The sequence below is a fragment of the Dipodomys ordii genome, unplaced genomic scaffold (genome assembly GCF_000151885.1).
Source record: "Dipodomys ordii isolate 6190 unplaced genomic scaffold, Dord_2.0 Scaffold132, whole genome shotgun sequence".
Taxonomy (NCBI): Eukaryota; Metazoa; Chordata; class Mammalia; order Rodentia; family Heteromyidae; genus Dipodomys; species Dipodomys ordii.
The window spans coordinates 2604384-2622400 of record NW_012267348.1 but is presented as its reverse complement, the minus strand read 5'-3'; the positions used below and the strand labels follow the sequence as shown (position 1 = coordinate 2622400).

At 40.0% G+C, this 18017-nt stretch overlaps 1 protein-coding gene across 1 annotated transcript in view; it reads left to right on the top strand.

Annotated features, from left to right (window-relative positions):
- Cacna2d3 (calcium channel, voltage-dependent, alpha 2/delta subunit 3) overlaps positions 1–18017 on the top strand; it is a 935068-nt gene that overhangs the window by 613496 nt on the left and 303555 nt on the right. Inside the window, exons 12-13 of the mRNA XM_013030732.1 lie at positions 669–747; positions 13820–13953. Coding sequence (XP_012886186.1) covers positions 669–747; positions 13820–13953 — 213 coding nt within the window. The remainder of the gene's footprint in view (positions 1–668; positions 748–13819; positions 13954–18017) is intronic.

The window sequence follows — 18017 nt, the reverse complement described above, 5'->3', positions numbered from 1 at the left end:
CTCTATTGCTTAATTCTTCATCTTCCTTCCATTCTAACGATCAAATACTTGGGGAGTAAGCAGAGCGCTGGACTAGTGAAAGTTGAGAAAGCAATAGAAGATGAGAGAGCCAGAATATCACATGTGTTCTCAGCTCTTTGGGACCAAAATCTTAGCATAATGAGAGAAAGTTCCCACAGACTGTGCAGCTCCCTTCCAGTTGATGATGTTCTAAAATCACAATAGCCCCTGAAGATGGTAAGAAAGTTCCTGCAGTTTTGTAGTGGAGAAAATGTCAAGGGTCTTTCATTGGCAGTTTGACTCTCAATAAGAGCACCCTCACTTTCCTGTGAAAAGGAAGAAAATAGTTGGAGATTTAGTCCAGACCTGGATGATCTTGTCCATATGTGGAGAAAACCCAGGCACATGATGCTGCCAGTGTCCTGTTTCAAGTCAACCTCCTCCGTCGTGAGTTGCACACCGAAAAACAACTACCACTAGTGCCATATGGCTTCAAAGATCAAAGGCCCCAGTTCTGAATATATTTCTAGCCTACTGTACTTCAAATGTCTTAAATATGTTCCTGCAGATGGGAAGCGCGGAGCATTAAAGAGGTAGAGCGCATATGTGTGAGGCATGCACGTGGTCTGTGCAAGACAGTTCTCACCCTGTGTCTGCCTTCCTTTCAGGTTCGCATCTTCACGTACCTCATTGGACGAGAGGCTGCTTTTGCAGACAACCTCAAATGGATGGCCTGTGCCAACAAAGGTGGGTCTCCGTAACATGCTCTGCTCTGATCACTGCCCTTGCATGTGTGGGATTAGGAAAAGATATACAAAAGATGAGATCTGTAAGGGAAGGCTATACTATTTTAATTGACAAACAGTAATTGTACATATTCTTGGGGGTACAGGGTGATGTTTGACACATCTACACGATGTACAGTGGTCAAATTAGAGCAATTGTGTATATATCGCCCTAGACATTTATCATTTCTTTAAGTTGAGAATTTTCAAAATCTCTTCCAACTAGCATTGAATTAATTATACGCTGATGTGCTCTAGAATTCTTGAACCTAATACTCTTATTTAGCTATATTTTTATACCTGTTACCTAGCCTTTCTAAATCCCTGCCTCTGCCTTTCTCAGCCTCTAAGAACTATTATTCCACTCTCTACTTGAAAGAAGATCACCTTTTTTAGCTTCCATATGAAAGGTAATATGTGAGAAGGCCATGGACTCTAATATCTGTTTCTAATTGATTATTAATAGTTGTATAATAGTTGTATAACAGTTCCTCCAAAAATGATGACATACTCAAGTGGAGAGATGAAGTCTCTTCACTCTGTTGTTTAGTAGTGGTGTAATCTTGGGAGAATGTCTATGACAGAGACTATAAATGTTCTCTCACCATAGCCAGCCCTCATTCAGGCAGGCAGGATGTTGAGACTCATTCCGAGTGCTACACTCTGAGAGAACTTAGCTTGAGGCATTTCTGGAGCTGGTGTGGGGCATTCATACTCTCTTCTGATCCTGGGAATACCTCAGCTCCATGTTTTCAATGAACTAGTCCCCACCTGAGTCCCTCAGTGATCATGGGCAGATGCCTTCTGCCCTGCCCATGCCATCTACATTCCACATGGGATAAACTGTATGTTATGTGACAACCCTATTCACCGAAATTCCTGATATGTTCCCACATGACTGATTGTTAGTAACTTTAATTCACCCAGAATTCTAATATCAGTGATGGGGATGTTAATAATGGTTCTTTTGATTTTTTTTTCTTTTATAATTGACAAAACATGTTGTACAATGTGATATCTATATATCTATATATAATCTGTATATACACATACATACATACATGGTGGACAGGCTAAACGAAGGTAGTTAAATATACATTGCCTCATATATTTACCATTTGTTTGTGATGAGAACACTTAGATATTGCTGGTAACATTGTCACCGTGTTGCATAATGTTGAGACAGAATAGGAAGGGAAGCCACAGACTTTCATTTTTTCATTTTACTTCAGGGCCAGGGAGACAAAGCATGGCAAGGCAGTAGATTGCCAACTCCCCAGACTTCAAACCCAGCCTCCACTATCCACTAAATGTTACCCAAACTATCTGGATGGACCTCAGTATTTCACCAATAGACGAGCAGTGATGGTACCAGCCCATTGCACATTATAGGCCATGAAAGTTAAGCCAGTAGCCCAGCCTGGACATACAAATACCTGAAATGACTCTTTGTGTTACGCCACCTGTGGATCTGCCTTGTCTCCCCTCTGACACTACAGAGCAGCTTTGCACCCTGACTTCATCTCGGCTGCTCCAATAGAGCCCAGCTTTGAACATTACTCAGAGTATAGATTTTCTTTAATGTTTGAAAAATAAGTAAACTATTAATACTAATAAAGGAAGTTATGTCATGTCATATAGTAGTTTTGATGGATTCATTTATTGGTCTCCTAAGTCAGCCTTCGTGAAACTTTTAGTGTTTGGAAAAAAGAGGAATCCATGAAAGGCTTGTAGGTCTTTGTTGCAGTTTTGGAGACTGCAGAAAAAGTTATTTTAGTTGCATACAACTGAAGTTGCTCCCTGATATTAAAAAAAAATGTTTTGGAAAGGAAGTGACTCAGAATCGTGAGGGAGAAAGAAGTTTGAGTCCCTTGAAAGACTAGGGAGAGGTATTTTGTTTTTCTTTTCATTCTTGGCTTTTCTCTCTCTCTCCCTTTATCTCTTTCTTTCTCTTTCTCTCTTTTTCTTTCTTTCTCTCTTCCTTCCTTCCTCTTTCTTTCTCTTTCTCTCTTTCTTTCTTTCTTTCTTTCTCTTTCCCTCTCTCTCCTTCCTTCCTTCCTTCTTTCTTCTTTCTTTCTTCCTTCCTTTCTTTCTTTCTTCCTTTCTTCCTTTTCCTTTTTTTTTGGCTTGACCTAGGGTTTAAACCCTAGGCTTTGGAGCTGTCTCTGAGCTTTTTGCAGAAAGCTAGTTCTCAATCACCTGAGCCATAGGTCTACTTCTGGCTTTTTGTGGCTAAGAGGATATAAGAGTGTCACAGATTTTTCTACTCAGGCTGGCTTCAAACTTTAGTCCTCAGATCTCAGCCTCCTAAGTAGCTAGGATTACAGGCATGAGCCACTGGCACCTGGCTTATTCTTGGTTTTTCTTTACTTATCCATAGCATTCTTTTTGATGATGTTGTTATTTTCCTCCCTCTCTCCTGTCTCCCTTCCTTCCTATCTAGAAAGAAATAAAGTTTAAACTCAGGGCCTTGCACTTGTGTGACTATTTGACTCATATTTCTAACCCTTTTTACTTTGGTAATATTTGAGATAGGGGCTCACATTTAGCTTGAGCTGCTTGGATCATAGTCCTTTTATTTAGGCTTATAGCTGGAATAATAGCTGTGCACCACTGAACCCAGCTCTTTCTGTTGAGATGAAGGTCTTGTAACATTTTTGTTCAGGCTGACTTGGAACCTCAGTTCTGATCTCAGCCTTCTGAGCAGGTATGAGTAAATGAACCTATTTTTCTCTTTGCCTAGGTTTATCATTAATTTTCTTTTTTTAAAAATAAGTTTGTTTTTATTGTGTATAAAGGGTTACAGTTACATGAGCAAAGTAATGAGTACATTCTTATCCAGCATTGTTGCCTCCTCTTTTGTTTTTCCGCTACCATCCCGTTCCTCCCATCTCCTCAACTATGGCGCCCCCCCCCGCCCCCCCTCCCGGCCTAAATTGTAAAGTTCGTTTTTTGACATAATTGTTGCAATGGTCCACCTGTATCCCTATTTAAACAATTTGTTTTTTCCCTTCCCCTCCCCAAATTATACCAACATCAAATGCAGTGAAAACAGGGGTTATTCCATGGGGGAGGGACATACAAAGCAACAAAAAAAATCACATGGATCCTTATAAATACGTTAGGAACAATAGCAAGAAAGAAAAAAAAAACACGTGTGTCCCTAATTTTCTTCTTCTTAGAAAAATCTTTTAAAAAGTTATTGTAAAAGTGATGTACAGAGGGCTTACAGTTCAGAGGCCAGGTACTAAGTACATTTCTTTTTGAATAGTGTGACCCCCTCCCTCACTTTCTCCCAGGTTTTTACCTCCAAACCCTCCTTTACCACCAAATTTTATAGTTCATTTTCAACATAGTGTCTGGTTTGTGTCACTGCTAATTAGTTCACTCTTTGTCCCACCATTTCTGCGCTTCCCCTTCCCCTCCCCAAATCAGATAAACTTACATACGAGACAAAAGGTACAGTAAAACCAATGGATAGTAAAAAACAAAACATTGCACTTGGGCATGATAAATTAAACATTCATACAATGAGACCAAAGGAGAATACTTTTAGGAGGGGGTCATAAGGGCTCAGTAGCTATGTGCAAATGATCGTATAAAATGGTGTTTTCAAAATGAACTCCAAGAAATGGAAACAAGAGGTGTTTTATTTTACTTTTTATAATTCTTTTTGTATGTTTTCCCCTTTTTGTCATTGTTTTTAGAAAACCCTTTTAAGCAAGACTTAATTTCTTCATCTCAAAGATGCATGGAGGTCTTTAACATTTCTTTGAAGCTCTAAAATAACACATTCTACAATTGTTTTACTTTATTGGCTGGTTTACCTCCTGAGAAGGGATCAGTAATTCTGCTCATCTCAGGGTAAAGTCTTTGGCTTCATTTCAGGGAATAATGTAGTAGGAACATAGACAATGGGTAAGGGAGACTGAATTAGATCCCAGATTTCCTCTGCGTTTTAGGCCCTGCTTAGAATTTGGAACTTTGCTGGCATTTGAAAATTTGAGTGAGCTGCACTTTCCCATTTTTTTCTTTATTCTGTGGTCTTGGAAAAAAAAAAGTGCATTTCCATTTTTAAAATTAAAAAAATTGTTGTTATTCCAGTTACACCAGACTGGTGTTCTTCCCATCAGCTAGTGTGCATTTAGTCATGGGTTGTTGTTTTTACCAGCTGATGAAAATTACTCAAATTGAAGTCTTGTCTTAATCAACTAATACTGCACCATAATTTAGTTTTAGTCATTGTTTATAAGACTCTTTGAAGCATCCTTTTGAAGACAATTTATTCAACTCAGAGCCTGGCTATAGATTATAACCTTTAAGATTTCTAATTTCTGAGTATTATGACTTGGAAAATCGACGAAGGTAATAGTAGCTGCCCAGCTGGATGGGCTCTGGATTCCACAGTGTGGCTCTTCTTCCTGTCCAAATGCAGTTATTTCCTTCCCTACCACATTCAGTCTCTCCCAATAGGTTCTTCTTCCTGAGTCTGCTTTTCTTCTGAAAGGCTTGGGAAATAAATGTCATTGTTTGCTTCTCTTCAAAGTAGCACTTTCCGTCAAAATGTTAGGTTCCACTCATCTGTGCCCATGTAAACACTGGCTTCATATTGCGTCAGTCATGGGGTTTCTATCCACGTAACATCGGTGAGCAAGCATCCTTCTATGGTCATTAATCAAATCATTGTGTATAGAATAGAGGCAGCATAACATTTTTCATCTCAAGTGACATGAGGTCCAAAACCCCACCCTCTTACATATTTTCACTCTGACTCAGAGAACTTCTTCACTGAAATGAACCATCAGCATTCTGGGGCCAGAGCAGTTGCATAGAGATGCCAAGAAAAAGCATGTTAAGTGATTCAGCAGCATGATCACAGAATGACCTAGGGAAGGCTCAAGAATTTAAAGGCCATCATGCCATCCATGGTCAATGGTCAAGGGTCCCACAGTATCTCTCTTGCATGTCTAGTGGCCATGGAAGGAAACAAGTTCCTGTCTTTCTTTTTTTGATGCCAGTCACAGGGCTTGAATTCAGGGCCAGGGTGCTGTTCCTGAGTTCTCTTGCTCAAGGCAAACACTCTATTACTTGAAACGCAGCTTTATTCCTAGCTTTTTGCTCATTAATTTGAGATAAGATTCTCACAGACTTTCCGGCCCAGGTTGGCTTTGATCCTTTATCCTCAGATTTCAGCCTCCTGCCTTAGAAGCGATGATTACAGATGTGAGCTACAGGTGCCACGCCAGTTCCCAGTAGATCTCTTCTTTCTTCAGTCTACTAGTAAGATCCACAGAGGCCTGGAGCTTACTGGTTTGTTTCAGTCTGTGCATGAATAGGTTCTATCATGAGAAAACCAGTTCAAATGAGGCAAAACACATGCCGTTTTAAATATATCAAACAATCCTTGCCACTATAGAATGGCAGGTAGAATGTGAAAGACTGTATTCACAACATCGCATAAACAAATAAACTGGGAAAACAGAAAAGGGACCGACGTGCCCAGGTATCCTGAAAAGTCAAGATGACCTTCTCTAATATTCAGTGTGCCAAGATTTTAAATAAGAGTGGCTGATTCTCATTTAAGAGTCATAGTTAATGGAGTGTTTTCCAGCTGTGCAAATAAAGACTGATTTTTATCCAATCAGTCATCATTATTAGGGCCAATGGAAATACCTCATGTGTCTCTCGTGGTTGTCTACTTCACTTATCCCTTTTCAGGGCATTAAAGATTATTCGCCCATTATTTGAAGGAGAACTGATGGCCTAACCCTCTATGGGTATCTAGCTCTTTGAGTTTTCCAACAGAAAATTCTTATTTCAGTATACCTTTTCAAGTGCACCCCCTCCTGTGCAAATAGCTTCAGATTTATATAAGCAGAATGGTTTCAGTTAGTGGTTGAAGAAACATGGCAGTCAAAATATTTTGTTAAAGCTAGCTGTGACATCTGTAATCAAGACACTTGAGAGGTGGAGGCATGAGGATTGCCAGTTCCAGGCCAGTCTGGGCTATATAGAACGATTTTGGCTTAGAAATTCAAGGGATGGAGATATAACTCCGAGATAGAGGGCTTGCCTAGCACACACAGTGCCCTTTGTTTGAACAACATTGCAGAAAGGTGGCTATTTTAGGACAAATGGAAGAAGGTCTCCATAGCAATTGTTGAGATACCTTTGTAGTATTTTTCTTAAATTCCTTACAACAGGAGAATTTGATACAATGAAGATGGAAATACTGCTTCCTCTTCTTTGGTTAATAGAAGCTACATGACTGCTTACTAAGTGCCAGACAGTCATACAAAATAATTTTGTGCTATATCTCTTTAAAGTAATGTAGATCCTCATAAAAGTTCCATGAAACATGTTATCATCATCTTTTTAAAAGAGGGTGAAACTGAGGCTTTGAAAGACCAGTACCATCTTCTCCATTACCAACCAGACGTGTCAGAATTAGGATTTGGGCCCAGGTATCCCAAAGTCCAAACCTGAGCTTTTCACCAGATATAAGTCTGCCTGTATTTGGAGAGAAGAAAGGAGCGTTCTTGTATACTTTAGCAATTTGAGATAATCTAGGAAAAGAAAACTAAGGGTGAGAAAGTAGTTAACTAAGGGTCTACCCTAGTAAGAAAGACTGAAGCTAGGGTTTATCCCCAACCTTTGTGTTCTGGAGTTGCTACCATCTCAATCTGCAGAGCTATATAGTTCAGTTCTGGACCCTTGACAACCTGGAACACTAAGGCCCTAGCAGGGGATGAGGCCTTGGAAAGATGTGGTGGGGACATGACCACAGAGCTTGCAAGAGCAATTCCTTACTACTAGTTCTCCATCATATGCCTTTAGATGCATTTCTTTTCAAAGTATTTGTTGTAAAGGTGATGAATGAGGGTGGGAGGTTACAGTTATATAAGGTAATGCATTTTTTTCTTCTAATTTTGTTTCTAATATGGAATTATAAATTAAAACACATTGGTATTTACAAAGGAAGAGATTTGTTCCTAAATCTTCATTTACTCTACTGGCTTCACTCAGGAGTTCCAATCTTTCTCACACTAGGACCTCAGGATGCTCTGCCCTAGTTGCCACTTTTCCTCTGGTTGGTTCTGTTCAGGTCCATGAACACGTCCCCTTCAACTTTCATGCATGACAGACCTTACTCTCGTTTATGAACTTCAGAAAAGCAGATAGCTGCTTCTCAACAAATGATCAAGATTTTACATAATATGCAGTTGTGTGTGTGTGGTGGTGGTGGTGGTGTGTGTGGTTGTGTGTGTGTGTGTGTGTGTGGTTGTGTGTGATTCTGATGGAGGGTCTTCTAAGAATGCTCTTCTTCCATAGGGACTTTAAGCAGCACGGGGTCACCATTGATTTTGCTACCCCTGTGCATGTCATTCACCACTTAGGGTCCCAATATACTAACCTCTGAACAAAAGCTCTCTTGTTTTAAGAAAAGGAATAATCTTTGGAAGGATTTTAGGAAGCTATACTCACTACACCAAAGATAGAATAAGAACTTTACCATATGAGGTAGACAGCAGGATCTACTCACTGAAGATAGAATTAGGGAGGCCTCAAATGTGATATCATTGCAAAGAGGCGTGTTGAATAATGTGTCAATGAGCATCTCAGGCCAAAGCAGCTTTTAGACAAGGTCCTCCCAGACATTCCAAAGTCAGGGTGGTAAAACTTGAGGAATACAAAACACTAGGCTACATATGGCTTATTATACTGAGTAGTGGTAACCCAGAGTGAACTCTTCAATGGAATAAGGTAAATAAATTGATGTTATGTAGAAAAATGAGCAGACCATTTGTAATAGGTGGCTAATTTCAGCATCAATTACTTCTTGGTAATTACTGAATGATTGCTGATCCTGCTCTCTTACATGATATATGAAGTCCAAAAAGGCACATTAAAGAAAAAATTAAACATTCTAGAGTTAGAATTTAATAGAGGTGCAGGGAAGAGGAGAAAGGGGAAAAGAGCAAGCTAGCTCAAAGAATACAGAGTGAAAACAAAGGGAGTGTCTATGGGTTATAGCAAAGATTCCAGCCTTTAGTGACTTTGTATTATTCATCACTTGTTAACTAAATCCATGCATTTGTCAACTAAAGCTTATATAAAAAACACTTAAAAGCAAAAAAAGGCCCAAGAAAGCTTTAAAATTTATTTAAGGGGTCAGGATCAAACTTGTATAAGCTTCACAGCATATCTTATTAATATTACTTTTTATAATTTCAGTGTTTTTTTACTTTTATGTATATGTATACTGGGTCTCTATATTGAAGCATAAGTTGAAACTATGTCTTGGATTTGGAATAAACCGTGGCTACCAATTATAGCACATTGCTAGCAGCCTCCAAAGTCAGTGATATGTTTCCTGTCCCTATCTTCAACATTTCCAGCTGCAATATAAAAATCACTCATTTAAAACTTCCTCTGGAGGAGGAGCTCTGAGTATCCTATTGTCCTTTTCATCCTGAGAACAGGCAGTGACTCTTGGGGTAGAGAACAAAGGTTTAGGGGTTCAGTGGATCTGGATAGAATAAGTCACTAACTCTCAGAGTTTCTCTTTGCTTCCCTCTACAATGGTCACTTAAGTTTGGGTGTCATCTTATGTGTTCCAAAGGTAGTAGGCAAGATGAGTGAGTGGAAAGCTTCGGGCATTACTAATGGGAGCATGCCTGTGTTCCCCTTTCTGATGACTGTCCCCAACCAGCCAGAACAAGTGCTAGCAAACAAGTAGGCAAGCAAGTCAGAATCCATTGACAGGAGGGTGAGTGTTCTAAAGACATGGAAGCAGGAATGGATTCTGTCGTGAGTGTTAGGGAGAGTCTCTCTGAATCAAACCTTCAATGATGTAAAGAAAAAAAGATGCCATCCTTGGAAAGCTAAATATGAGTGTTCTGGGAAGAGAGTGCAGCAAATCCATGGCAAAAAAGGAGGAATAGCTTAGCCTATGCAAACAGGACGATGAAGGCTGACAAGCTGAAGCACGGGGGAGAGGTGGAGGAGCCCACACAGGTTGGTAGAGGCCAGTCGGGGGCCGGAGGAGGTTTCTGAAGGTCAGTCAGTGTAGACAACTGGATTTTTTTATTCTAACTCAACATAGGATTGAGTTATAGGATTTTCACCAAAGAATAATGATTTACATTATACTTCCCTCTCTGCTGTGAGATTTGTAGGCAGCTGTCCTCTGACTGACATGTGACAAAATCTTGGAGTAAAGGAAAGCATTTGAGAGAGAGAAGGAAGTGAGGGTTGATGGTGAGTTTGACTTGGAGCAGGATAAGCCATGATGGGCACCTGGGATTATTCTTACGCTTGGGGCCTAACTGGGCAGTGATACTGTTGCCAAGGTGTAGACGGGTAACGGAGAGAAATGGGTCTGAGGAAGTCAAGAGTTGGTCTTGGGTGAGTTCAGTGAGAGATTCCTGTTGGCTTTACCAACAGAGGTGTTACCTATCCTACTAGGTTGGGGTCTGTAGCTTTGGGGAGTTGGGTTTATTTTGTAACTGTTAGGACTATAACTTTGACACACAAGGCCAAATGAGGATAATTTCTCAGCTCAGTCAGCTTCCAAATAGGTGATTGTTTGTCCTCCCGATTTCCTCTCTATGGTAATATCCTGTCTTTCCATCCTCTTTCTTATATTCATCCCCTTTCTTCACTTGGCCCTGCTTTGGGAAACGTAAATCAGAGATTTTTTTTTTTTGGCTTTAAGGATTAGATGTAAAAATAGAGACAATCAAGGAAAAGCTTTTTGGAAATTCTGGCTTTGCAGCACACTTGGCTCCGTGTCCCAGCGATCAGAGATGCTCAGTGATACTCCTGCACTGATAGCTATCAGACAATCTCTTCCTTTTCTCAACATGGTAATGCCACACCCAGCTTGTCACTTGTGCCATAACCCTCCTCTTAGAACCCAGGGTTTACCTACTAAAGAAGAGAGAAAATATCATGGAGACTACAAAAAATTCATTTGTAGCCAGTTTGTTGTGCTGCTTATACAAGATCCAACTAGTATTTTCTACTTTCTCTCTCCATGCCAGGAAGCTGAAGATTAAGACTCTGCACCAAACCAGGCAGGCTTATGCATTTCATCTCTCTTTGACCACAGGAATGAATAAGCCTCTCTCAAGACATACAACTTTAGAGATGAGGTATCAGTAAAAATAAAGTACCAAGGCCCCCATCTAGTCTTGGCATTCCTTTGTCATATTCCCCAGAGTTCAAGTTCTGAGCATTCTCTTAAAAACCAGATGTTTTCTTTCAGGAGTACGATGGCGGGCTTTGAGACTGGATTTCATTGTCCCCCTCATTCACCTGGCAAATTAATGTTAAAAACTCTCAATTTTCCTTTTCCTTGAAACTGTGTTCTTATTTGTAAATTGACTCCAGGACTAAACTTTTGGTAACAGAAACATTTTCTTATTCAAACATTAATTGTAGCCACCATGCAAGGAAGATAATGCTCATGGTCATGGTATGTTTGTCTGTCTCCCCTAAAATTTCATCATGCTTCTAAGAGAGACTGCCTAGGAGCACTGAGAGAGATCACTGAGAGAGAACCCTAAGTGTGGAGCCAGACTGCCAAGGTAGCTACTCATAGGTTCTCCCCCAGTCTCTTAACTAGAGTAGGCACTCTTGCTTGGGGGCACAGTTCCTTGGAATGGGCCTGGCTCTGGCCCTGGCCTGGGAATGGGACAGGCAAGAGCGATAATGCATGCTAATTAGCACTATGCAGAGCTGTCATCAGGAGCCCAGAAGCCACATGGCCCCAACCTGTTTTGGGGATGACACACCAAATTCAAACCAGCTGGCCTTTGTTTAGAAATGCTCAGGGAGGGTCCCGACCCTTCATGGACAAAGGGCTGGTATTTCCATACCCTAAACCTTAGTTTAGACACAAGGATTTTTTCTATAAATGATGTACGGTATTGTGACAGAACTGACTTCAGAGGTACACATGCCGTCTTGAATTTGTGTGTGTGGGGGGGGGTGTGCACGCACGTGTGTGCGCGCGCGCGCATGTGCATGCACAGGAACAAATATAAACTTATGGTCTTGATTGATATAGAAAATGTTAAACTGTGTCCATCTAGTGTCTCCCTGCTTAAAGTCCTCCCACAATCTTGCCTTTTGGATAAAATCTCAGCTCTTACCCACACCCTGACATGCCTGTCCTCTGTTTCTGCCTTCACACTAACCATTGTGAGCTGTGTACATTTCCTAGAAGGGGCCTGATTCTCTCTCACCTTGGTCCTGTCTGTATACAGCTTACTTTTCCAAACAAGTTTCTTGATACCTCCTCTGCTGTCCAACTGTGCTCATCTTGTAGCTCTCAGCAACACCTGGCTCAGGGTATCCATGTGTATTGTGTTTGTGTTTTTGGTTTTGGTTATCTTGTAGTGTTCTCTAACTTAATGTTGTTGATTGTGCTGTTTGGTGGCTGTTCACTCCCATCTTTCTGGCCTCCCTTGCTTGGCCCTATTAATCTTTTTACCCGCTGATCCTCCTATATTGGACAATGAGAGAGCTTAAATAAAAGCTTGAATGCAGGCCTCCCTCCTGGGGAGCCAGACCTAATCTCAGTCTCCCTTCCTTTCTACATCTTCTAACCTACAACAAAGCCCATAGGCTCCACATTAAACAATACAGCACTGCCCTGACTTTAAGATCAAACTGACATCCTCCTCTGTGGGACAGTAGTGTGCTTAGAACTTCTACTATTACTGAAAAAACACGTCTACCCAGCATGTGCAAAAGACAATTCTGATAGTTCCATGCAGGGGTGAGCTGGAATTTCTGCCTCAAAAGATTCTGGGAGAAGTGTCAGGGGGGGGACAAGAAACAAAAAGTGCAGAAGAATTTACACTATTTGAGTTCTCCCTTGAATGTTTCATATTTCAGTTAATGCATTCATATATACTTGTATACCACCCAACATATTTACTTATAAGCTCATAAGCTAATTCTAATTTCCATATATAAGGGAAACCATGCATTTTTTGTTTCTCTCACCTCAACTATTTCATTTAACATGCTTTTCCCAATATTCCCATTTCTTTCTATATTATACAATATCATGTTTCTAATGGATGAGTAAAATTCCATTGTGACTACATGACACATTTTCTTGACCCCTTTGTCCACTGAGGGGCATCTGGGCTAAAGTAAAAGTTCAACAAAAAAAGGGGGTGGAGTGGGGTCACAGGGTGAAGGTTGGATGAATGAAGAGGAGAAGGTTTGGTGAATGCAGTCAAGAATTCAGTATATAACCTACAAAATTAAGAAAATTGAGGGAAGGGGCGGATTGGGCAAGAATGTTGAAAAGGAGACATTAATCGAGGTTCATTGTTATCATAAACTACTTTGTTAAATGGCAACTCCATTGTACAACTACTTAAAGATAATAATTTTTTTAAGGTACAGAAGAGACTCATACCCTAGGTTTTCTTTCTCTATTTGCCACTAGAGGCCAGGAAATATCTGGATCTCAGAGTATGTGTTCTCCGGCTACCTTCCCATGTCTTTGACATACAACCCCCCCCCCACACACACACCTCATGTTATGTTGTAGTAAATGAGACAAGCTTATCAAGGATTTAGCAAGTGTTGTGGCACTTAGTAAACACTCACACATCAGTCATAATTACTAATGTTAACATTATAAAAATGAGATTGCCTTTTGTTTGTATGGCTTATAATTTTTCCCTTGGAAATAAACTCTCTAATATGAAAAAGAGATTAGCAACTGGCATGGAGAAAGCACTCATTTGTGTTTATAAAGACTAGGAGTCTCTTCTCCAAAGAGTTAACTGATTTCTTCCTGGGGGGGGGAATGGGTTGTTTCTGGATACTTTAAATTTTACCTCTTTTGCTTAACTGTTTTCTCACAATACATACTAACCATGATGTGAGGATGAGATCTAACACTTGGAAAAGAAAATAAGGGCAAAGTGGCCTGGCATATGCATGTTCTCATTTCAGGGGCTCCTTTATGTCACTAAACTGAGCTCTCTCCTGGATTTTAACAGGATTTTTCACCCAGATCTCCACTTTGGCGGATGTGCAAGAAAATGTCATGGAATATCTCCATGTTCTCAGCCGGCCCAAAGTCATTGACCAAGAACATGACGTTGTGTGGACCGAAGCATACATCGACAGCACCGTGAGTCCACAGGGCCTCTGGGGGAAGGCTGGGTTTCTCCAATTCTGCAGTGCAGGTTTTCTAGAGACACGCAATTATATCATTCATCATTAGAGTTCAATAACTCTTGGTTTTCATATAACTTGATTATACGTATGTATAGTTATCAAACCAGGTTGCTGAAAAGTATCTGAGAATGATGTGTGTTTCTGAAAGGTGTCTGATGAGCACAGAACATTCCTTGTTTGCTTGTGTCTTCTCTTGTGACACCCCCCTCTTTTCACACATATTCATATTCCTTCAGTGATATAATAAACATGTTCTTAGATTCAACCCTGGCCACCAGGGTGGTCCAATCCTGGTGATGACTCTTAGGTCTCCGTTGAAGATGTGGTACATCTCAGCAGTAATAACAAATTGGAACCACCACAGAGGCTGCAATAGTGCTTTCTTCTCATTGATACGTGACAGCATGCTGGAGTGGAGGTTCCATAGGTACTGTTGTATGAACTCTGGTCATGGGTCCATGGATTCCAGGCTGTGATGCTGAAAGAGCCTAAAAGGAGAGGCTTTGCCAATCATCCAGTAATGGCTCCATGGCCACATTTCTTGTGTAATTTCAGGATGATTTTTCATGGTGATAATGAGTCTGATGGGAGTAGTGTGTTTCATTTATTGATTATAAATGTTCTCTCAGGAACTCTCTGCTGTCACTTTTGTTGGGATTCACATCACATTAATCACTGTAACCCAGACACAGCTGTGCTCTGGAGTGCTCTTGATGGCTGTGGAGGGCCAGCTTTCATCTCCCCAGGCTCTCCTGTTACTACTGCATTTCTGGCAGCTGTAGGCACATGCTGGAACATGTGGAACAACATGGGAACCCAGGCTGGGAGACATCTTGAAACAAGCCAGGCCACAGTGGCTTGCTGGTAGGAATAGCACTATGTCTCCTGCTCCAGAAGGGAGGCACTCCCCCAATAAGTTACCAAAACACAGGCAGGTATAAACTTGTATCGATTTTAGAGTCTGATCCCATTTATGTTAGTTTTATATTAATGGATTAACAGTAATGACAATTTCTGACTACTTCTTTCTGTCTCTGTCTCTCCTCTCTTTCCTGTGGTAGTGAACGAACCCATGGTCTTGCAGTAGCTATCTTGAGCCCTGCCTGCCAGCCCTTTGTGCTTTTCTCAGATAGGGTCTTGTGCTTTTGAATAGGCTGAACTCAGACCTCAATTCTCTTTCCTCCACCTCCCACATAGGTGGAGCTATAGGTGTGCAATATCACAGGCAGCTCCATCTCCTCTTCTCATGTGTGGTTCATTGAGGCAGAAAAACAATTAAGAGTAGAATATTGCAGGCTATGCTGAATTAACTATTCAATGGTTTGGTGTACAAACCACAAATAGTAAGTTTGAAAAGTCACGTTCTTATTTCATCAATATAAAGAATATAAAGAATGAACAGGCTACAAGCATTATACTAGAACTTGGATGAATATATCAGTAGAATAAAAGTTTTAAACTGAGGCTCAATTACATATATGGGGATTTAATGTATGAGAAAGTGACAGCTCACATCAGTGGGGCTTGGATGGGCTTTGCAATAAATGACTTGTGAAAAATAACTGACCAAGTAGAGAAATACATAATTAGTCCTACTATTCATAAAATATCCAAGAAAGAAATCTAAGTGGATCAGAGATCTAAACTACTGAAAATTAAATACAAGCACTAAAAAAAAATGGGTAAGTATATCGAAGACTTGAAAAGGCTTTCTAACTTGAACATCCAGAGGCAGAAAAGAGAATGCTTAGTTTTAATGAAAATAAGAACAAATCACAAAACCTACATAAAGCAAACACAAACACAAAACACCATAAGCAAAGTCAAAAGGGAAAAAATATTTGCAACATATAGTACATTGAAGTACTCCTAGTATATCAAAAACATTTTAAGATTGAGGAGAAACTTTCAAATTTTTATAGAAAAAAGTAAAAGATATGAACAGACAATTCACAATATAGCAAAAATGTCTTTTGAGCATATGAAAAAAATACAGCTTCACTCATATAGTGAAAAATGCAAATTAGAATAAGAAAGCAGTTGCCTTCCTCACTGTGGTGGAAATTAAAAGCTTAACCATGTACTGTTTAGGTAAAGCTGTGGGAAATGGAGGCTCTGCTGGAGCTGAAGAATGCAGAGTGGAGTTATCTCTAGGGGGAAAGGATATTTGCATTTACCCTTTGCCCCAGCAATCCTATTTGGAATTTTTGAGAGTTAATTCTTCCCCTCTCCTCCTCACCACCCTTCTCTAAAAATTACTTGATTATTTCTTCTTTAGATACTTGAAATATAGTTGAGAACAAATGGTGTCAATTCCCTCAGGAACTAAAAAAGATGTAGTTCCAACAATACAAAAATACAAAGTGCACAATTTATTCATTGCAGAAATACTTATAAACCCTTCCTTCCTCTCTATTTTTCTCTGTCTTTTTTTTGCGTGTGTGCCAGCTTTTACTTGGCATTTTCACTCAAGGCTGTTATGCTACTTTACCACACCTCCGTCATTAGCTTTTTGCTGGTTAATTGGAGATAAAATGTCTCATAGACTTTTCTGTTCTAGCTAGCTTGAAACCTCAGTCTTCAGATCCCAGCCTCCTGAGGCATGAACCACCAGGGCCCAGCAATATTATAATTTCAAAAGACTGCAGGTGATATAGATGCCCAAACATAAAAGATTGATTGGTTTATGGAATGTACACCTAATTGAATCAATGTGAGCATCCAAAATGAGAATGGTCTCTATTAATTGACATGGAATTGTTAGGTAATTAAAAGAGGCTGCCTGGTAAGGAGAACACCTTGTGTGGTATTCGGGCAAGGGATAGGTTTATTCAGCCAACTGGCTGGTCCTAGGCCAAGTTGGCACTCCATGTGGCTGGAAAAGAGAGCATCTGACCCTGGGCTATGCCTTATCTAGGGAATTGGCCAGGTAAAGGGAGGTGGGACCTGGTAAGGGGAGATGTGACCAGGTGGGGTAAGGGTGTGGCCTCATCAGTTCCAGATGTGACCTCAGTGGATGCCAACGTGACCTCCTCCAGGTGTGCCAGTTGCCTAGGTAACACAGGTACTGGGTGGAGACTTAGCCATGAGGAGGGAGGAGTCTGCCCGCCTTCCCAGAGTGGACCTTACAGGAATGATTTCTAGGATATGCTTAGTAAAATGAGCAAACTGCATAAGTATTAACAGGGTGCCTTTTGTGTGGAAAAGAATAAATAAGGAGTAGGTATTGCTATTTTTACAGAAAGGAATAAGAACAGAATAAGTTAGGAACCAATGGAATTGGTTGTCTACAAGAAGTAGGAGGGAATAGAGAAGAGAATGGATGCTACAAGTGTCTGAGTATACATTTTTTGTATAGTTTTGACTTTTGAAAGTGTGTGTTCTATGTATTCAAACATTAAATTAGAACAATAAAAATGGGGGAAAATCTAAAAGTAAATCCAAGCAGGACCAAACAAATCCAACTACATTTCAATTAAATAACAAAGTTCCTCAGAAAGTGAGAAAACAAAACTAAAATTTTGAATTAATCTTTGATTTAGTATTAAATTTTGAACACAATACTTGTACTATGTACCCCTCAATCTATGGGGAATAAACAGCATCAAATAAATTTAAATTTTATTCGGCCTAATTTGTAATAATATGGATAAAGCAGTTCTGTGGGATTAGAATAGATCACAGGCATCAGAATGAAATTCCAAATATGTACATTGAAAGAGGTCAGAAGCAATGGCCCTATGAAAGGAGCTAGGATTCAAGAAACCATTGATTCCAAGACTGGAATAGGTTAAAAAATCCACTCTCCCAAAAATGCCTGGAATATTGAGAAATTATGATAAATTAAGGAAGTACTATAAAAAGAATCATGTGGTCATGTCAAAGAAACACCAAGACTCAGCATTAGTGTCTCAGTGATCAAGTCCGTGGCAATTAGAACTTGAAAATAAAGAATGACAATAATGGAATACAAGCTGGTAAATAAAACAAAATCCACATATAATTACGGATAATGAG